Source organism: Heloderma suspectum, chromosome 2, assembly GCF_057233095.1.
Source record: "Heloderma suspectum isolate Gila_16-S chromosome 2, 16-S_ref, whole genome shotgun sequence".
In the NCBI taxonomy this organism is placed as follows: domain Eukaryota; kingdom Metazoa; phylum Chordata; class Lepidosauria; order Squamata; family Helodermatidae; genus Heloderma; species Heloderma suspectum.
In genome coordinates this window covers 63556464-63579242 of record NC_139459.1, presented here as the reverse complement: position 1 = coordinate 63579242, position 22779 = coordinate 63556464, and the positions used below count along the sequence as shown (strand labels likewise).

Here is a 22779-nt window from a genome sequence, read left to right as displayed (position 1 = left end):
TCCCAGTGTAACAAGCAGTTTAGAAATTGGTGGCTGTGCCCTTAGCGCCAGGCAGGTGAGCAGGTGTATTCTTTTTCCAAGATGGAGGACAAAATAAATGTTGGTAGTTTGGCCAGTGTGACATGCAGTGTTTTCTTTGTATGTTATATGTACGTATTACATTTCTATACTTCCCAGTTACTAAAGCTCTCTGGGCAGTTCACAGCAATGAAAAGTATAAAATACAGCATAATAAAACATAATATAAACCTTTTAGAAATTTAAAACTACACTAGAAAACCAAAGTAAAAGCCAGCAGCAGCTTAAAGATTTTAAAAATACAATAACAGATTTGAAAACAACTGATAGTGAAAGACTAAAATGTCTGGGAAAATAAGTTTTCACCTGGCATCAAAAAGATCACAACATAGGCACCAGATGAGCCTCTCTGGGATGGGCATTCCACATCCAGCGTGCCACAAGGGCAGAAGGTTACTTCAGATATAGGAGAGGGTGAAACAGATGACAATGACGGGTGTGCTGATACCCATAAAGGAGAAAGCAAGACTTACTTATTCATTCATTCATTCATTCATTCATTTATTACATTTCTATACCACCCAATAGCCAAAGCTCTCTGGGTAGTTCACAGCAATTAAAAGCACAAAATACAGCACAAAATACAATATAACATTTAAAAGTTTAAAACTACAGTATAAAAGTAAAACTAAATAAAACCTAGCAGCAATGCAGAGATTTAAAATACAATAAGGGCGAAATTCTATGGTGATAGGCAGCTGCCTCCGAACTCGGAGGCGACCGCCTATCCAATGCAGGGCAGGAGAAGCACAGAGGGGATTGTCCCCTCTGTGCTTCTCCTGCCCTGAATTTGCAGCTAGACAGCCGATTTTGGCTGTCTAGCCACAAGAAGGTGGAGCGGGGGAGGAGGCTGCCGGACGACACATTGGATGTGTCGTACTGGCATTTCCGCCTTCCCTGCCCCACAGCGCCCCAAGGAATGCCCCATTTTGGCTGCTCTGCGCTCTTCTTCCAAGCGCAGAGCGCTAGGCCATTCCATGCTGGCTGCGAGGCAGCGCAGAAGGGAGGGAAGGCCAGTTCTCCGGGAACCCACAGTTCCCAGAAAACCAAATACACTATGGCTGTTTAGCCGCTGACTAGCAGCCACAGGATTGCTCCCTAACAGATTTTAAACAGACTAAAAGGCTAAAATGCCTGGTGAAATAAAAAGGTCTTCACCTGGCACTGGAAAGAGCACAACCAAGCGAGCCTTTCTGGGAAACTCATTCCACAACCAGGGTGCCACAGCCAAAAAGGCCCTCTTCTTGGTAGCCACCCACCTCACTTCCTTTGGCAGGGGTTCCCAGAGAAGGACTGCAGAGGATGAACCACAGAGCCAGCTCACAAGGCCTATTTCGGAGCTCATCGTTAGCAAAAGTCAAGTCACTTGTCAATCTAGTTTCAAAATTACAAGTGGATTTGACTGGTTCCTTGTGAAACAGCAGCATCTCCAGGGCACCCATGATAGACTGTGTGTGGTCCCCAAATATGAGTCGTTATAGTACACTTCTGTTTTATTTATCTCTGGAGAAAAATACTTTATTCTAGGAATGGTAGCATGTGAAGATCGACTGGAAGCATAAAAAGAGAGAATCAGGAACAGCAGTATAGGGAGCAGGGGGAGGAGTCTCCTCTCTCTTTCCACGAGACTGCATGAAAATCTATCCAACTACAAACAAACCTCTCAAACCTGCATCAGTTCATCCAGATCATTGTGTACATTGGAAGACAACTTCCAAGTGTTTATTTGAACAGAGATTTAATAGCAGTGTACAGAGGGCTGGATCCAGACTTAGTCATACTTAGGGCACAATCCTGTGCACATTTAGACAGAAAAAAAAGTATGCTGGGGAATGCTGGGAGTTGTAGGAATTTTCTCTGTAAACGTGCATAGGATTGCGCCTTTGGTCACTGAAATAATGGGGACTTGTTGGTCACGACTAACGTAAAGTCCCATTGTTTTGAATAGACCTATTCTACTTCTGGATTCCAACCCAATGAAATATTCCAGTGGTCTAAGAGTAATGCTGAACTCAGCCATGGGGCAGGAGCGGGGAGAAGAGCCAGTAGGAGTTAATCTCAAAAATCTGCAGTATCCAGATTAACAGTTTTAAGGGAATTATGAGGAAAAAGTATTTGCTATGCAGCAGTTTCTGTATTCATCCATTCATTCTACCCCAAATGTAGTTGATTTGGATGCAGCTTTGCCTTGTAATACTGTACGCAGTCTTTCGTGCTTCCTAACAGTTGAAAGGTGTGAAATTACTGGAGGCTGTATCTGTGATAACCCTGTCAGCAGCTGTTCTTGCCAAAACCATTCCATAGACAACTCCTCCAAATTTCACATGGAATATGCTGCACCTTCACAGGAAAACAGCCTTTGCGATATTGTGGCCACCGTCTTTTTCTGGGACAAAATGGATGGAGTGTGTAGATAGATAATAATTACTGTGGAGGGGTGGGGGTTATTTCGTTCAGTATACACTTATCCTGCTTCGTCCCTTTCTCTTCCCCCAGCCCAATCTCTCTCTTTTCCTGTGCCTGGAACTATTTTGAAGTAGAGAGAGCTGTTTCTCAGGGAAGGAGAGGAGAAACAAGCATTCTAAATCAGAAAGTTGATGCTTAGAGCGCCTGTTTACTCAATGTTTGTGTATTTAAGAAAAAAATCTGCCAAATCTATTCCCACAATGACTTCTGCACTAACTAGCTCACTTCTGTGGTCTTTCATACTCCATCGCTCCTTGCAAAAATTATAAGCCTTAGTTTTCTCCTCCATTTCTCCCTAATGGCACAGAGTGCTGCAAAGTGATCCCATATTTTCTCCTGAGTCATGTCAGTTCAGGCCCTCGGGGAAGCTTGACATATGAAGGGGCAGTCTGGCAATTCTGGGCCACACTGGAATGCTGGAATGGGAGGACAGGGAACTGCCTTAGACTGAGTCAGACCTCTGGCCCATCCTGCCCAGTGTTGTTGACAATGAAACCAGGAGTGGATTGCTTCAGTATGATCACAGATGTTTACAACATTAATCTAGAACAAGACAAATATAAACACTTCAGACCTTAGAGTGCGGGGGGGGGGGGACTGGTCTGGGTGCCATTTTGCCCATGGAACCCTGCAGTAGCCACACCCTCCCCAGAATTGCTGCTGAATGTGCCACTGAAATTCAGTGGCGTGGCGGCAGACCAGATGTGATTTTGCTGTTAGCAAAGTGCACTGGGAGCTCATACTTTGCTTCAAAGCAAAATTGCACGCCCCAAAGCTTCTGGGGAGTGCCATGTTGGTTTAAAACAAGGTGCAAGACCATTTAACCCAAATAATGAGTAAGGTAGAAATAATGCCCCCTACAGCACATGTCAGAAGAGAGGCAGTACAATACAAGAGACAAGGATACCCGAGGAAAATGAAAAGTGCATAGGGCCAAATGCCAATCATGTTTATCGCCAACCTTAGCAATAAGGGACAAATTTGTGATGGTAATTTTGAGTGGAAAAACAGCAAACAGAAAAAGAGTTAGGCACATCTCTGCTCAAAATTGCAGCCTCCAAAGGCTCATTCACATTTTTTAAAAATGTGGAAGCTTCCTTTTTCACATTTTGAGCATAACATGTAGTTTACCCATCAGACTGAAGAATCTAGACATCTGTCATTCTAAGTTTGTCTTGAATGATGCATCCTCTGTCTACAAACCAAGGTTATAACTGATTAAGGAGGGATGCAGAAAGTTAGTGCTCTTATTTCTGTTAATTCACTAACTTCCGTGATTATTAAATTCTTATCTGGAAACACAGACGGTGAGCACTTTTCCATTCATTTTTGCAGCAAAGCTTCTAGGCATAATGCTGGGTCTGAGAAACAAAACAGTCTTGATGCAAAATGATTTCCCATATGAACTTCCCATTACCAATAGCCTGACCCCATACCAGTACACAACTACTAGCAGCTATAGAAGACCAAGGATGTGACAGTGCAAGGCATTGCATAGTTGCCAGTGGGAACACACCGACTGTGCTTGCAGAACTTCCCAAGCATCGTTTCTCTGAAGCTGGTACAAACTTGTAATGTAGGGTCACCTTCCTAGCATAGTTCCTTGCCTATTTTCAAAAAATGACAGGAAAGGCCTTGTCTGCTTTGAAAAGTTGGAGGATGGATTGGTTTCTTTTGTCTTCTTTTAGTTGTCTCTGTTTAAGCTCCTTTTGCTTCTGGCAGGCTGCTTGATTTGTATTTTTAGGAGTATTTTTATTACATACATATGACAATTGCCCTTTAGACATTGTTCCCTGCCCTAGCAATCTACTGTCAGTTATCCTATGCATCCCAAAGACCAGACTTACTTACTCACATATATTCCGGGACATGCAAATCTCATCATCAGCATTAGTTCCACTGTCCCTGGAATCTCAGTATCCCAGATTATTATGGCGCTTGCCCCTCCCTCCTTCTGCCGCATCATGTTTGCTCCTCCAGCCTATGCACTGCAGATGCCAGTGGGAACTAAGGAACTCTGGGACTTGTTCATCAGAAATTATGCTCTGTTGGTATGGCACACTTCCACGTTTTTTAAACTACAAGTCCTAGAGTTTCCTGGACTAGTGTGCACGCATACACATACACACTGTTCTAGAGCATGGGTAGGCAGTGTGGTGCTCATGGGCACCAGCGCACCCCCAGACACCTTTCTTGGTGTTCACCAAGGTGCCCAGCCTCTCCCACTTTAAAAAATTAATTCATTTTCTTAGTGACAGCTGGGATGACTGTGAAATAGGTTTCTGTTGGTGCTGAAAACTGTGGGTTCAAAGGAGTTGTTTAGTGTGTTGGGGCTCAGACCCCACCTCTACCCTGTACTTAGTCTTTTGAGCAGGTTACTTGTCCTTTGCCATGTCTCCCATGGCCACCATTTTGTGGTGTTTCCCAGTACAGTTTCTCAAATTGTCAGATGTGTTCTCGGCCCAAAAAGGTTGCCTACCCCTGAGCTAGAGGAAGATTTGAACCAGCAGCTCCCTGTTCAGAACGTTGTTTTGTTCTGTACTTCCATCCCTTCTGATTGGCTCCTCAAATCCAAGAAGATCTTACAAGATGTAGACACCCCAAACAGATGCATAGATTCAGAGGAAGAAGTTTGAATATGTATCTTCTGTAATGTAGACTCATTTTTTTCTGTCATGGCGACGGGTTTGCAGCCTGAACTAGGACTGCACTCATCCCCTCCCCCGACATGCCTGGGGCCTGCACTTAACTGCTAGATTGGGGTCCTGTTGTCCTGATTTAGAGTCCTGTGTGTCCATTTTAATGTGTTCTGGCTGCCCCTCCATTGAAATAAATGGGAAAGCTGGGTGAGCTCCATGTATTTATAGGAACTCCTGTGGCTACTGAAGCACTCTAGTTTAACACACACCATGTCAGTTAGAGAAGCACAACAAAGTTATCTATGCTGCCATGTGAGTCATATTCACTACACAATGAAGCATTACATCATGTCGACCTCCCAACTTTTCTTCCCTGCCCTTGTTTCTTGCCTACTGCAAGGGAGTTTACCCAGCACAGAGCATGACCGTTAATCCAAGGGGGAGGTTACCCTTTTATGTTCACATTCAAGACTTCATTGTTCTTTTCACTGAGGAATACTTCAGTACTTTTTGTAACAATTGTGTTGAGCAGGCCTTTCAGACACCTTTGCCCTCAGAAAAATTAAAGGACTGAGTTTTAACAAAACTGTTCAGGGCCCAATTCTTATGAGTTTCAATCAGTAGTCTTCACACAGGATGAAGAAAACTATATTGGATGGGGGAGGGGAGAGACTAATTTTAAAAGGTAAAAGGAAAAAGTCATATGTCAAGGACCTAAATTATAATTCTCAATTTGGTTAAGGTTTTGTGTCTGCAATTACTTTCAGAAAGGGGTAAGAATTATTCTTGATGTGTAAATCTCTTAGTCTGCAAAGGTTTGCCATTTGCTTTTAAACTTATGCAGCTCCTTTGATCTGCTACTTTGCTGGTCTTACTTAAAATAAATAGTTTCTTTTATCTCTCCCTTTTACTGGACTTAGTCTTCACAAAGATGGTTTAAATCCAAATTATTTGGATTGGTTTCTATTGTAACGTTTATTATTAAAAGCACACAAGTCTGAATTTTGTCTTGGAATTTGAGAAAGTAAACATTCAAGTAACCCGCAAAAGAAGGTTAAAATGAATAAAAAAGCATGGTGAGTTATGTTGACGCAGGCAACTCAGCAGGGTTATAAAAGAGGGAGATGGAATTGCTCACAGATTGTTCAGGTGTTTTCATAGTGGGAGGGGCAAGTATAGGTGCCTTTTTCAAAATAGATTTATAGCAAAATGTGTGCTGAAAAGTAAAAGGAAATTGTAGTTTCCTCTCAAGATTATTATTTTTCTTAAAGCAAATGTGCTAGGGATTGTAACAACCTTCTCTAGCCCAGAGACCTCCAGATGTGTTCAAGCTAGGGATGTACGAACCGCTCACTGTCCAGTCCAGAGCGGGTCCACTGTGGGGCAATTCGGGCTGCTTGGGGCCCCATGGAGTCCTCCGGAGCCCTGTCACATCCACCAGAGTTGGCAGAAATGTGGTACGCTAATGGTGGCTGCCATTAGCCTATCATGGGGAAATTAAAGCCATAAATGGCATATTTTATGCCATTTGTGGCCGTAAAGTACGTACTTTTACCTAAATTGCAGCTGTTTACAGCTGTATTGAGGTAAAAATAAGTGCTTTATGGCCACAAATGGCATACAATATGCTATTTACAGCTATAACTTTCCTACACTAAGCTAATGGCAGTTGTTCTTAGTGTATAATGTTTTATAGGAAGCTGGAGAGCTGGGAGTTCCCATGGGAACTCCTCCAGACCTAGAGGTAAGTGCTGCTGGTCCGCCACAGACTCCAGGGGTCGGATTCTTTGGAATCCAGCCTCATTTCACTCCACAGCGAATTTCTCCAGCATCCCTAGTTCAAGCACCCAGCATTCCTCTGCCAGCATAGCTGGGAGTTGTAGTCCAACACATCTAGAGGGCACCAGATTAGGGTAGGATGGATTATAACAAGTAGAGCCCAGTCCTATGAATGTTTAATGGCTTTAAGAACATAAGAGCTCTGCTGGATCACTCCATCTATTCCAGCATCTTATTTCCCATAATTCATAGTGGAGCAGTGGTCAACCAGATACTTTTGGGAAGCCCACAAGTGCCTCCCCCATGGCTGCTCCCCAGCAACTAGTATTCAATTATCTGGTTCACATATAACACTAACCCATGGTTTATTTAACCCAGGGTTTGTTGTCCTACCCAGGGTTTGTCTGGCAGACAAGTGAACAAACCAGAGTTTGTTTACTCAATCCTGGGGTTGTTTGATTCCCTTCTCCTTCGCCTGCTCCCTCTCCATATTCCAAATGCCTTTCTGGCACTGTAATGCTGGCATGTAGAGTGGTTAGGGGTTTGTTTGTTTTTCCCACTCTTGCCTGCCACCTCTGTAGCCTGGTGAAATAACCTATGAACAGTTCTGGGTTCACACCCAGAATGACAATCCATGGTTTAAACAACTCACTGTTCACAACACAACAACACACCATGGTTTCTCTTTCTGGGTTGTTTGTGGCTAACAAACCATAGTTTGTTAGCATGGCTAGGTGTGCACAACTCAACAACCCAGAATTCAACAACCCATACCATGCATTAGTGTTATGTGCAAACCCAGCCTATGCCATACTGCTTTTGGACCTGGTCAGTTCTATTTAGCTATCATGGCTAGCAGCCATTCATACTCCTATCCTCGGGAATTAGCCTAATGGTCTTTTAAAGCCATCTAAGCTCAACGCTATCACCACATCTTGCAACACTGAATTCCATGAGTCAGTTAGACATTATGCACTTTCTTTTTTCTGTCCTGAATCTACCGTCAGTGAATTTCATTGGGGGTGACCCTGACTTCAAGTATTATGGGAGAGGGAGAGAAAAAAGTATCTGCCTGTTGTCTCTGCCACCAGCACAATTTTATAACCCTCTTATGTTCCCTTGGAATCATTTTTTTCCCTAGACCTAAAAAAAACCATGAACAAGCTAGGCCAGCCTTTTCCAACCCGGTGCCCTCTAGATGTGTTGGAGTGCAAGCTGTAGCCCAACACATCTGGAAAGCACCAGGTTGGGGGAGGCTGCCCTAGCCTTTTCCCGTGAAGAAGGTGCTCCAGCCCTGTGATCATTTTGGCTGCCCCTTGTGGCATCTTCGGCAGCTGTATGATTATGATACACTTTTTGACATGGAGTGACCAGAACATCTGGGGGCAATCTGAGCCTGTACAAGATGGGTTCCACATGAATTTCAGTGGAACAAGATTTATAACATCAAAAGGGGGTGGAAACTGACAACTGCGTGGTAGCACCCAGTTCAGAATTACTCACCCCTAAGGAATGATGGTAGAAATATTTCAGGCCATCTAGCGTAAAATAAGAAGTCATTCTGTGGTGTCTTCAGACTTGTCTCTTACCAGCTGAGACAAGCTCGTCCTATCAGGAGGGAAACTTGTCTTTCAAAGCTCTTATAACCTTTTATTTATATTTCAGTGTTGCCTGAGCAGGGCAGAAGCCAGACGAGACGCTGCCAAAGTGGCACTGATCAATTCTCTCTTCAATGAGTTGCCTTGTCGCAGGATCACAAAGGAATTTATTATGGAGAGTGTTCAGGAAGCAGTTTCCTCAACCAGCGTAAGTACCAGCCATAATTTTGTGTATTGAATTTGTCATCAGCTGCATTGATGATAAAACTACAGACAGGAAGGAAGTGATTTGTGTGAGCTTCCTCATAACAGTATCTCCACTGATAAGTTTCTGCCGCTATTATGAATGGTCCCCTTTTGACCCTCACCCCCTTTGCATGTGGAGCCTACTATGATGATGGTGGGGTGAAGGCTAAATTTTTAAAAGTGGGTAATCTGGATTGTTCTCACCGTACAGGGCATGTATAAGCTATATCAACTACACCCAGGGAATCAATCTTTTTTCCAAAGTTTTTTTAAGTTTAAATGGTTCTGTGTAACAGTGATGACTACTTTCACAATCTAAAGTATTTTTGATCCTGCTGTGGATAGGTTACCGGCTGTGATAGCCCTCTCGTTAGGCAATGATTTCAATAATCGCTTAGGAAAGGAAGTGACAGGCGCCATCATTACATATGCCAACAATGAGTCCCCTCCATAACAAAGCTGGGTGAGGAATTCTGACAGGGAGACATGTTGAATACAATTTCACTGGGCTTAATAGTCTAACCAGGCTCTGTGGAGGGTTCACCAGAACTGGGAATCAAGTAGAAGACCAGGGCACATCTGAGTTGCCCCTGTGCCTTGGCCATTTTGTACTCAATGCATCAAAGAAAAGGTATCTCATTGTATATATTACTTATACATAACTCATATTTCCCAGCCTGAAACTGGAAACATTGCCTCACCCATCAATAGGACATTGGCCCAGTAGAAGATAATATTCAGTACACTCCACTGTCTCTTATACATATGTTAGTGTATCAATTAAGAGTAATGTTATTAAGATAAATGATCAGAAAAGCCTAGTTATATCCTGCCGTTTCCCCCAAGGAATGCATACATTCTTGAAATGAATTATAAAATATAAGGAAAGCCAGTAATGGCCCCAAGGCTAAACCAGTGCTGTAAAGTATCCTAGCCCTTCAATTCACTTCCCTGCATCTCCATTTCAGTCCTTTATTCTTTACTACATTACTGCCTCTGGCAAGGAAATGCATTGGCAGGAGCTTTTGTCACTAAATATACCGAAACCGAATCAGACTACTAACATCTGCATTTGAGGTTAGCTGTGAGTTTTTTATGTTGGTTTGGTGGTGTTGTACATTGTCAACAGCTACTGTGTTCCATTGTGGAAATGCCCACATAGACTAACAGTTAAAGATTCCTATACACATTATACCTAGCTTGAACAAGCAATATATATGCTTATGTATCTACATATAGATACATAAGCACCATATAAATGCAAGCTAAAGTACTGGAAAAGAACTTACTTTTAGTATCTCACCCATGTTATTGATGTTTTAAAAGCTAAGTGTATTCGCAGCCTTGGGACTGGTCTGCAAATAGTCACAAATTAATGTACTCAGTTAAAAGCCTATAAGAAACTCCCATAATGCTTTGTAAATGTCGACCTAGGCTTTCAGTTCCTTAAATTTGCATGTATGAATAGATTTGGAAGATGTCATTTTATTTTATTTTTCAAACATGCCAAAGGGGCCATTAATCCCTGTGTATAATTAACCCAATAATTTAAACAGAGCACATGCATGTAATGCCATATGCCTCTGGGCACAGGTTATATAAATCCTTAGGCTGAAAGCCAGGATTTCCATCCCTTTGAATTACAAAGAAAATATCACCAAAATGAGTGATTGGAGTGTTTTCTCCACCATCCCCGTTATCATGGTGAATATGTGTTCATGTGGATTAGGTGTTTGGGATGGGTAAAAATAAATAATCTTATTGGAAGCATGTTATTGCGTCTAACAAGTTGCTCAGATTCAATATTTTTCTGACATTGGTAGCGGGGGGGAGAATCCTCATTCAGTAGAAGCACGTGGCTAATCCAATGAAAAATACAACAAAATGCATAGAAATTTTTTAAAATGCTGGCTCAGTTAGAGACATGTGCTCCAGCAACCTCCAGAAGACTTAATGGAATTCTCCCATCTCTGCAGAAGGAATTGCTGATAAGGAGGGAAAAGATTTGAAATGGCTGGGGAAGAGGGTAAAGAGAAGGGGCCCTCTGGTGAGATGGATAATTTGACATTGTTCCTCTTCCATTGAAAGTCTCAGTTATGAGATTTGGGGGAGGGCAGGGAGTGCTTATAATTTAAATGTATTTGCAGAGCAGAGGGGAAGGCCTGGTGTATATCTGATCTGTGGATGAAAGGAACCCTTTCTTCTCAAGCTTCTTTACGAGTCTTGTGTCCCTTTGTGAGGAACAATACCATGCATACGTTTTGGGAAATGGGCCATGATTTATTAAGATGTGATTTTGAAAAAAGAAAGTTCCTTTAATACAATTCATCATTTTTTATGGAAATTTTTCTAAGGCAAAAGCTTAAAATTGCAGAGTTTGGGCTGCTGTCCTCAGGGATATTTAAAAGCCAGCATAAATATTTCAGCAGCAGTGTGTTAATGTTACTGCATTTCAAAAGCCATAAATTTGCTGACAGTTCTGCTAAAGAAACTGTCTTGTGTACAGTGTTGTGTTCAGCTCTGCATAGCTTCTCCAGATCATGAAAGGTTATAAAAAGGATTGTAAGTATTTCACCATCAGATTGTCCCCAAAAGGAAAAAAACACACAGAAGAAACAAGACCACTGTGTATAAAGATTGAGGCAAGAAACTATCCCTCCACCTGTAAGTGGCTGTATCATGCTAGTGTATTGATCCACTGAAGGAGAATGTGCAATATTATTTAGTCCAGAATCTTAAGATACAGGCTCCACAAGTATGAGACATGCCTCCCAAAGGATGAGCAGTTTCTTGGTGGGTGTGAGTTCCACTTTGACTTTTGACCCCACTCCAGTCTTAGTGTGGAACTGGACAGATGCTACGCTCTACATACCAAGACCAGTGATAAAATGCACTTTGTATTGAATTTCAACCTCAAAAGCAGGGAAAGTGGGAGAGAAAGGGGGGGCTGGCAGGCAGGCAGGCAGCCAGCCTGCAAAGACTACACCAAGAGCCTACTCCTGCCCCAGTTGGACCCACAAGCACAAGGCCATCTCATACCAACTATGTTCAGGGAAGGAATGTGTCATGTTCCCTGGGGCTCTGCATTACCCCAGCAAGGACTCAGATTCAGAAGAGTTATGGGTCACCCCACTTGGCACCTTCTTCTATGCCTTCCTGGCCGGAGGACATGACTTCCGACACTGAAGATAATTCCCCTGCAGTTTCTCCTCTTCCTTAGACATGCAGGAGCGTGATACTGCAGAAACATACACTGGCCATTCAAGAACCATAGTCATTATCCAGAAGTAGTGAAACACGGCCTTCTTAAGGCCTCAGTTGACTGCAGTCCTTTGCTGAGACAACAGCTCTTCATGAGAGAATATTCCAGCCTGCACCTCCTGTAGTGCGCTATCCAAGGTCCTGATAAGAGTCCTGCCTTGCTTCATTAATTTTGAGAGCTGCTTTGAGGACTCCAGTCAAATAGTGGGATATACATCTGTTAAGTAAGTAAATAAGTAGCTGTGTGAGTTGGCCTAAGACAACAAAGACACCAGACAGCATCTCTTGTTTGATAGGAAATGTTGTTAAAATCTGCCACTCTCTAGGATAAACTGAAACCAGACCTCCCACAGCTTACACGTCTCGGCCTGTCCACACTTGTTACCTATTTATAACAGAAAACCTGTTTCAGTATCTCTGAAGGAGGCTGTGGGGGTTTCAGAAAGTCCCATTTTATGTTATGGAGGTGCACTTGGAAATATCTGAGGCTTAAAACTAGCTACAATAATATTTAATAAAACTAGCTGTGATAACATGCCTAAATTTGATATCCTACTCTGTAGCTTAAAAAAAATATGTTTCTGTGGATAGTTGTGTCCAGTTTTCAGGTGGCGATGAGAAGCATGGGCATCAAAGGGTCAGGGTTTTGTCATTGGTTCTATATCACAAAATGGATAACCTGGGGATATGAAAATGGTTTACATTTTTTTCCAGCTAAAATGTGTCTATATAATTGTGAAAGCTTTTTTTCTGTTCAAGGGTACTTTAAATGATGCAGATGACCCAAGTACAAGTATTGGAGCCTACCATTATATGCTGCAATCAAATGTGGGGAAAACAATGCTGGAATTTCAGGTAATATGCATGCAGTTCATTCAATTTACATACATTTAGGTTGGACCCCAGTTTAAGCTCAATCAACTGCACTGGCAGAAGTGGACTTCTCTTTGCCCTCTTTCCCATGGCAACCTCTCAAGCCCCCTGAAAATGGAACACAGAGAGTCAGGAGACCCTACTGAATGGGGTGATCTGTAGTGTGGGGGAGGGGGGTCCCCAAAAATCAGGCAAGAGGGATCTTCTGTGAAAGGAGCCCTTCCTCTCAAGTAAGGCAGATCCTGGATCCAATCCATTCAGACTGGCCAGTGTTCTCAAGACTTGCAAGCATAGTCCTCTGCGTGTACATTTTGAAGTTGGTGCCACCGGGTTCAACTGGTCTTACTCCCTAGTTAGGACCTAGTAAGTGTGTTTAGGACTGCAGCCTCAGTTGGTTTTATAAAAGGTTAGTTCTATATCATTTATATTTTGTATGTCTTACCATTTCTTCCGACATGAATTATACAAATCAGGTAAGACAGAAAAGCAGCATCTGAAAATTTTCATTTCTTCAACACTGAAAAACCAACTTTCAAAAATAACTAAATAAGACTTGTGGTTATGTAAGCAAACATGCACATACTTTTTCCATAGTTTGTTAATGATTGGGATTTGACATTTCCCCCTTGTACAATGTTTTCCAGATTAGATTCCAGTTGTTGAGAAGTTGCCTTTTATTCATCCCTACAGTGATTTTAATTTGTACTGGAAAAACGAAGCAGTCTAAACGGATAGTTCTTGATGTTCCCACAAACACTATCCAGGTCATATTTTAAAATCTGTCCAATGAACAAGTTTCCCTTACAAATATAGCTATACCAGCCATACTTGTAAAGGAAACTTGCTCATTGGACAGATTTTAAAATATTCCTGGATAGTTTTTATGGTTGTTTTTCTTGGGTCTGATGAAAGGCAGACCGTGAACTTTGCCTATTGTTAAAAGAGTAGAATATCCAAGCTGAGATAAGTCTGCCTTTCTGGGATAAATGACAGAATGTCTGCAACTCTGAATGTTCACAAAGTGGAACACAGAGCCCATTGCCATTTATCTAAGACCCATTTCATAGAAGCACCATGAAAGCAGTATCTAAACTCTTATTGGGATGAATTCTTCCAACTTTCTTTCTTTATCCTGTCAACTCTCACTGCCCCAAGATAACAATGAAAGCATGCATGTACCATAACACCTGGTAAACTAGATGTTTCCATAGTAAGCTAAAGAAGAGCTTAATTTTATTATTAATGCTGAGATCACAAATATTGCTCTATAGTTTTAAAATTAAAGGAGATAGACAATGATAAACCAATGGAATGGTCTTAAAATAATTGGGTCGGAACAGTTTTAGAATATCTAATTATTAACTTCTGTTACTCTGGTAAATGTATGCCTACTCCAGCAAATTTAAGGAGGTTAATTTGTACTGGAGGTTGGGCCCGAAGGGCAGTCTAGGGATTCTGCTCATGTACCATCCACCCCGCTGCACGACTGACTCCCTGGCCGAGGTGCTTGAAGTGGTCTCTGATGTGCGTGTACAGTCCCCTAACTTATTGGTGTTGGGGGACTTCAACGTACATTCGGAGGCCATCCTCACAGGAGCACCTCGGGACTTCATGGAGACCATGGCTTCCTGGGAGCTGCACCATATTCTAACTGGGCCCACCCATGTAGCCGGTCATGCGCTAGACCTTGTGTTTGTTTCTGGAGAAGCGGGGAGTGATCTGAAAGTCAGGGGTATATCCACCATCCCCTTGTCATGGTTAGATCACTATCTGGTGACACTGGACTTCTCGGTTCCACAACCCCTCCACAGGGGTGGAGGACCCATTAAAATGGTCCGCCCCAGGCATCTTATGGATCCAAATGGATTCCTGAATGCACTTGGGGATTCTCTGGGGCATGCCAACAGCCACTCGGTCGAGACCATGGTGGGTGGCTGGAATGCCGCAATCACTGGGGCATTAGATCAGGTGGCTCCGAAACATCCTCTCCCCCTGAACAGGGCTCGGACTGCACCATGGTTCAATCCGCGGTTACGAGCTCTGAAACAGGAGGTGAGATGGCTAGAGCGCCGGTGGCGGAAGTCTCGCTCCAAAGACGATCAGACACAGGCTAGAGCTGTATCTTCAGCCTATCATGTGGCGGTGAAGGCAGCAAAAAAGGAATATTATGCTGCCTCTATCGCGTCTGCAGAGTGCTGTCCCAGGAGGGTGTTCCAAGTGGTCTGGAGCCTGGTCGGTCCTGTGGCTCCGGAACCACTGGAGCATTCTAAGGCCTCCTGTGAGGCCTTGGCAAGGCACTTTGCAGATATAATTGATCAGATTAGGAGTGCTACTCTGCACGCTGTGGATACAGTTAGTGAGCAAGAGGCGGCCTGTGGCAAACCAGTTTTGTGGGATCGGTTCCAGCTTCTTCCGCCTGATGAAGTGGACAAGGTGCTTTCATCTGTAAGGCCAACCACCTGCTTACTTGATCCTTGCCCATCTTGGCTCATTATGGGCTGCAGAGAGAGACTGGGTGAGGGGATCAGGGCGGTGGTGAAAGCCTCCCTTGAGGAGGGAGTGATGCCATCAGCCCTCAAGGAGGCAGTGATAAGACCGCTGTTAAAGAAGCCCTCCTTGAATCCTCAAGTTCTGAACAACTTTCGCCCAGTCTCAAATCTGCCATTTTTGGACAAGGTGATTGAGCGGGTGGTGGCGATGCAGTTGAAGGCACACTTGGAAGAAACTGATTACCTAGACCCATTTCAGTCGGGCTTCAGGCTTGGCATGGGACAGAAACGGCCTTGGTCTCCTTGGTAGATGATATGAGGAGGGCTCTGGACAGGGGTGAATGCTCCTTCCTTGTTCTCCTTGACCTCTCAGCGGGTTTTGATACCGTTGACCACGGTATCCTCCTGGACTGCCTGGAGGGGTTGGGCATTGGAGACACCGTATTGCGGTAGTTCCGGTCCTTCCTCTCCGGCAGGTACCAGAGGGTAGCACTGGGAGAGGAGGTTTCGGACCCATGGCCACTCACTTCTGGGGTGCCACAGGGTTCCATCCTCTCCCCGATGCTATTTAACATCTATGTGAAACCACTGGGGGCTATCATCAGGAGGTTTGGGGTACGGTGTCATCAATATGAGGATGACACGCAGCTCTACCTCTCGTTCAAATCTTCACCAAGGTTGGCCGTAGAATCCATGTCCAAATGGAGATGGTGAGTGGCTGGATGGGGAGGAATAAGCTGAAGCTGAACCCTGACAAGACCGAGGTACTTTTGGTGGGAGAAAAGAGGAGGCTGGGGGATGTTGACCTGGTGTTGAATGGGGTACGGCTGCCCTTGAAAGACCAGGTCCGCAGCCTGGGGGTCATTTTGGACTCCCAGCTGTCCATGGAGGCTCAGGTGTCAGCTGTGAGCTGGACAGCGCTGTATCAACTCCATCTGATACGGCGGCTGCGCCCCTTCCTTCCCGACCATCTGCTCCCATCGGTAGTACATGCCCTGGTCTCCTCTCGTTTAGACTACTGTAATGCGCTCTACGTGGGGTTACCCTTGAAGATGGTTCGGAAGCTGCAGCTGGTACAGAACGCGGCGGCTCGCCTGATTAAAGGCAGCTGCCGGCGAGATCACATCACTCCAGTGCTGAAGGAGTTGCACTGGTTACCAGTTGTTTTCCGGGCCAAATTCAAGGTGTTGGTTTTGACCTTTAAAACCCTATATGGTTCCGGCCCAGCCTATCTTAAGGAGTGCCTCCAGCAACACCAGACAGGCCACATAACAAGATCAGCCTCGGATGGCCTTCTCTGTGTCCCATCAGCCAGGACAGCTAGACTGGTGGGGACGAGGGAGAGGGCCTTTTCTGTGGTGGCCCCCACTCTGTGGAACTCCCTTCCCTAGGGAACTCCACCATGCCCCCTCTTTAATGAGCTTCCATCGTGCATTAAAAACGTGGTTGTTCAGGCAGGCATTTGGGGTGGGTTAGGGTATTTTAGAAAACGTTTTTATTGTAGAATTTTATTGTTTTAAACTGTTTTATTATACGCTGTACATCGCCCAGAGTGGCTGGGTGACCAGCCAGATGGCTGATTAATAAATTTAATAATAAATAAATAAATAAATAAATAAGGGTAGTGGAAACCATTTCTGTGAAAGTCAATGTGATCTCAGGAGAGTCAGACTTCCATGTAAAAGCGTTCCAGCGTGCACTTGGAAGTCAAAAGATTTGAAACTTAGGGTGTTTCCAGATGGGAGGGCTCCTACCACTATACCCCAAAAGGCATTGTGCATGGGAGGGGTACAAATTGAGGATGACATCCTTGTGCCTACTGTAAAATTCTGTGAACAAAGCAGGATGATTGCACAATAGCCTTTTCTGGAAGCATCCTTACACTTAAGCCCTGTTCAGGTGTTCACCTGAAGGCATGAGGAATTAAAGTGGGTAGAGGGTCAGGGCTGTGCACACTGCCCCCGCCCTATATGTTTTCAGGTGTATTGGCTCACCCCTCTAAATTCAGACCTTGCCATGTTGAATCAGCAAGGCTTGAACCGGAGCTCTACTCATTTTTGCTTGAACACAAGTAGAATTTGCCATGTGATCATGGCCCCTACCTCATAGGGATTCCTGACTGTGAGGAGAGTTGTTCTCATGTTCAAGCGAATGCAATTAGAACTCCCATTCAGACCTTGCTGATTCAATTCAGCAAGGTCTGAACTGACGGGGCAAGGCCGGTGCATCCAGATACGCAGGAGCAGGGCCAGTGTGCACAGCCCCAATGCTCTACCCAGTTTAAGTCTGCATGAGTTCAGACAAATGCCTGTATCAGGCATCAGAAGTAACCCCTACTGAGTTCAGTGTAACTTACTCCCAATTAAGTGTGTATAGGTTTGCAGACTTTATAGAGTAATTACTTTGAGGGCAATACAAAAAGACTTGATAATAGCTCACACATAGTGTTTGAAGAGCAGTACTAAAAAAAAAAATAACACCCTAAGACAAAGGGGGGGGGGGTTGCAATTGCACCAGCCCTTGTGCTAGTGGAAGAATATATGTGGATTTAGTTCCCCTGTAAAACATTCCTTCCATGGTGCCTTTGCAAGTGGAAATGCACCTTTGGATCTAACCAAATTACACACGAAATTCCCACTATTTTTTCATTATGAAAGAGAGATTCTGCTTTAAAGCAATTCAGTCAGTAGCCATTGGTTGGTTGTTTTTTTGTTCTATAGGAACTGATGATAGTCTTTCAACTACTGCATTGGAATGGAAGTCTCAAAGCTCTACGTGAAACAAAGTGCTCTCGGCAAGTAAGTATTCTTGTAAAATATAGCACTAATCATGCATCAATTATTTCCAACATTCACTTAAAACAGGGGTGGGCAACTTGTGACCCTCGAGATGTTTTGGGCCACAACTCCCATCAGCCCCAGCAAGCATAACCAATGGTGAGGGATCATGGGAGCTGTAGGCCAAAATATCAGAGGGCCACAAGTTGCCCAGTCCTGATGTAAAATAAGAAAAACTATGCTTCCTGCATCTCTGCTTGGTATGTTCCTTATATGCTATAGGCATGATCCAACCAAAGTCAGCCATTTCAAAATCACATTAATGGGCAATATTTAACTTTGAACTAGGGATGGCAGAGAAATCTGCAACAGATTCAAATGAGTTCAGATTTCTGTGAATCCAGCCTGTGGATTCTGCAGCAGACTGGCTTTTTCTGAGTCACACAGACTGGATTTTTTTTTTTTTTTTAACTTTGGGGGGGATTTGCACAAATTTTCACTTGAGCTAATGCACACTTGTGCAAATGGAATGAAATTCTTGTACATCCCTAAAAAAAAAATCCAATTCCGTCAATGAGCAGACAATGGAACAAAAGACGCCTGACAATCCGCACAACACAGACGGAACAAATTTAGCCAAATCTGTACATCCCTAGATTGAACAAATCTCTCTGTTCAAAATCCCATTGTTTAGTAATTGACGTTGAGTCTAAGACATCTCCTTAAGTATGTCCACGGATTAAGTTTGCCTGTTAATGACAGTGTACGATTGTATGGGATACAATGTCATGAAAGCTGCTATTATGTTCACAAAGGAACAAAATATTAATGAGCAAGTTCAACCTTAGCATTTTTTAAAACTGCAGAGTTATACCACTAGAGTCGCTTTAACTGCTAAGGTCTGCATGTTTAGTTATAGAATAATTTCATCACTTTTCTGTTAACTCTGAAATATGAAAGTTTGACATTTTTTAAAGTGATTGGCATTGAAGCTATTCACACAACATGCTAACCCACACTCAATGGTTGAATATGAGTTGTTCTGAACCCTGAGTTGTTTGTTGAACCATGGGTTAGCATGTTGTCTAAACCTAGCCAGGGTGGCTTGATAACCATGCAGTGTGGCTTATTTTCTCAAACTAGCTTCCTTAAGAACCCATAATTTGTTGTTGAGTTGTTCAGGGTGGTTAACTTGCCACACTGCATGGCTAACAAGCCACCCTGGCTATATTAAGACAACACAATACCCCACACTGTGGAAAACGTGCTGCATTCAGACAACACACTAACCCATGGTTAAACAAACAACCCATGGTTCAAAACAACCCACACTCAACCACTGAGTGTTAGCATGTTGTGTGAATAGCCCCATTATGTGTGCAGACCATGCCATAGCACACTTCACTAGGGCACAGGGTACTTAAAATAAACAGACCCAATGGAAGATCTAGAGCTGATGGTTGCTGAAATTAGGATGAACATATGATGGCAATAACAGAATGGGGTACAGGATAACAAAGCCAATTTATGATATGGGAGTACTTCAGCCCATTCCTGACTGTGAACGGGCAAGTCCTCATTGAGTACATCAGGGCTCCTCTACAATTAGCATTGGTTTAACCACATTAACTATGTTCTATTGCAGTTTATGTTTGGAAATGTTTCCACTGTGGCCTTCATGGTCAAACATGTTTCCAGAACCTGTTCTGAAATGTCCATATCAGTTGGCCAAAAATCCAGAACAAAACCTAACCTGTTCTTTTGGAGTATGTTGGGTTTCAGAAGGCAATGGTATGTTAATTCTTAATTCTTTTGGTGTGGAAAACAGGAAGTGATTTCCTACTATTCCCAGTACAACTTAGATGAAAGGATGAGAAGTCACATGGCTCTGGACTGGCTTATGAAGGAGCAAGAAACTCCAGGCATTATCTCACAAGAACTACAAGTGGCACTTAGAGAGCTGGAAGAAACTAGGAAAGCTGGACAAGAGCTGCGGTTTTACAAAGAAAAAAAAGAGATACTGGGTTTAGCACTGAGTCAACTATACAGCGATCATGCCACCACCTCTTCAAATGATGATCGTATGAGTCTAGCCCTAAGTGGCTATCGCTAGGGCAGGTTTGCTTTACTGACCTGTCATGTGTAAGGCCTTGATTGCTCAGATCAACGTGAAGTAACGGTTTACCTTAAACATAACATACAAAGCAGGAAGTCTCAAATTTCCCCCATGTGTTCCAGCTGCATGTGGAGTCCTCGCATCTCATATGCAAGTTCATATGAAGAGGAAGCATGACTCACTTATGCTTCCCCTTTCACTGCATGGGAAATGCGTAAAGCTGCCGTTATACAATGTGAAATTCTGTGTGACCAAGAGATTTTAAAGTATTTTTTAATAATTAAAAATAATGTAGCTTAGGTTTACAACGTCTTTAAAAACAGCAAAAATCATTTAATAGCTAAGGCATTGTCTTTATATAATCAACATAAGGTTGACGGAATGGTTTACTACATCAATTCAATTCATTCATTCATCTCAGAGGTATATGGAAAGGAGGAGTGAAATATACCTGCAATAAGCAAACATTGCCAGTTGTTTGCACTTCAAAAACATTGAAGTTTTTTTTCATTATTCATAGTAGTGATTAAAAGGGCAGCAATACGCTTTTAGACTGAAAGTAGTGAAATCATTGGAATGAAACCAAAATGCCAGTAGTTATACTTGGAGGAAAATGACCAAAACAGACCTTCTTCTGGAAGAATCACTTCAGGCCTGACAATTATAGAACATACCTAGCTGCAGCAAAACCTGTGTATATATATTTTGTTGTTGTTTACATAAGGAGTATAACAAAAATGAGATAGATAGAAGTTCACCTAGCTTCACCTAATTTCCTAACTGGGCAAATAATGTACTAAGGAGATTGCTGCTCCTGACAGGGAAACAAATCCATGGGCAGAGCCAATTACCTACTGAACATTAGGCTGGATCCAGGCTTAGTCACAGTTGGGGTAGATTCATTTAAATTAATGGGACATAAGTTAGTCATGACTATTGTAGGTTTCAGTGATTTCAGTGGGTCTGCTCGAAGTAGGACTAAGGCTGGATCCTACACCTAGATGAGCCATTCACTGGGATGATCTCCATGCATAAATATAAATCTATATCTGAGTTACTACAGATCAGGGTTCTATCAGTCTAATTTAGACCTAAAAATTGCTATTGTTAAACAATTGGGAGTTGGAGACCCTTGCTGGATTACTACAAATCATCCAGAGATATATCAGTAGATCCTGACTTACATTCTCCCCACCCCTGCTATAGTGAATGGCTTGTCATGCTACTTCTATATTAAAGTAACATTTGTTACCTACTTAGAAATACAATATTGGGAATTAGAATCAAACATGGGGTTGGAGTTAAAAACAACACACTTTACTGTTGTTGTTGTTGTTGTTGTTGTTGTTATCTTCTGTATCTTATTTGATCACACACACTCAGATGTTGAATTTGGGCAGTAATTCTGTGAAATAAACTATTCTGAAACCTTCTTTTTTTAAAAAAAAGATGCACATTGTGAGCATTCCATGTACTGTATATGAACATAAAGACCTGTCATAATAGTTCATCTCCCTTATGGCCTACTTTAAGGCAAGTAATGCTTGAAATAACTCTCAGCTGAAACATGTAATGCCAGTGGTGAAGCAACCACCCCCCACCAGAAAATAAAAAAAAAATGCACAGTTTTTACTTCCTTGAAACCTAAAGATCTTTGAAAGTTTCAAACTTCGTCAACTTGAACCATAAACCTGCAAGCATTATCTTTCGAGTTCTTTCTTCATGCTGGTTTAAAACATGTACAAAAAATTTGAGCAGCTGGCCAACACTGATTTTCAGTATTGAAAAGGGACTTTAATTTGTTGAAAATTACAGTCAACAAAGAAAAGATAGCCCTGTAAAAACAAGACTGCAAGTAATGAAGCCCCAAAGGCCCTTTCTCCCTCAAGGCAACCTAACATCTGCCTGCCTAATCACACATAATGTAACTATGCAGGATAGTTTTACTTACTGTCAAGTAAGCAGGAGTAGCCCTGATTTAGATTGGAACCCCGGTGCTCCGGGAGGGTGGGTGAAATTCCACCACCACCCCCTCACAGGGCGGGGTTGTTGTTGTTGTTTTAAGCCTTCATTGACTCCAATGGAGCTTCTTTTTTCTAAGCCACCCCCCCCCGCCCCACCCCAAGGTGTATGTGAAACATTTAGTTTGGCCTTCACAAGGGAGTGATATATGTCAGAGAAGGAACAGGAGTGCTTAATCTTTCTTCTGCAATTTGCTCCCCCTTGAAACATCTCCTCCAGCTGCTTTTCACACACCAGTGTTCTGGATCTATGTTGACTTTGCAAATATGGGATTGCAAAATATGGGAACCGCACAAGAGGAAAAGCAACTGCTGTGTATGTGTGTGAGTGGGTGTATGAAGCAGTGGTATAGTGGTAAATGTTGAAATGCAGGGACTCATCCTGATGGTCCCAATAGCCATGCCCCCCAAGAAGAGTCCAAAAATGCAGGCATCT

At 43.0% G+C, this 22779-nt stretch overlaps 1 protein-coding gene across 1 annotated transcript in view; it reads left to right on the top strand.

Moving 5' to 3' along the window:
- Positions 1-21926, top strand: part of LIX1 (limb and CNS expressed 1) — a 58103-nt gene extending 36177 nt beyond the window's left edge. The window contains exons 3-6 of the mRNA XM_084833786.1: positions 8628-8768; positions 12827-12922; positions 18150-18227; positions 20035-21926. Of these exons, the coding sequence (XP_084689912.1) occupies positions 8628-8768; positions 12827-12922; positions 18150-18227; positions 20035-20319 (600 nt within the window). The 3' untranslated portion in view covers positions 20320-21926. The remainder of the gene's footprint in view (positions 1-8627; positions 8769-12826; positions 12923-18149; positions 18228-20034) is intronic.
- Positions 21927-22779: the final 853 nt, after the last annotated feature.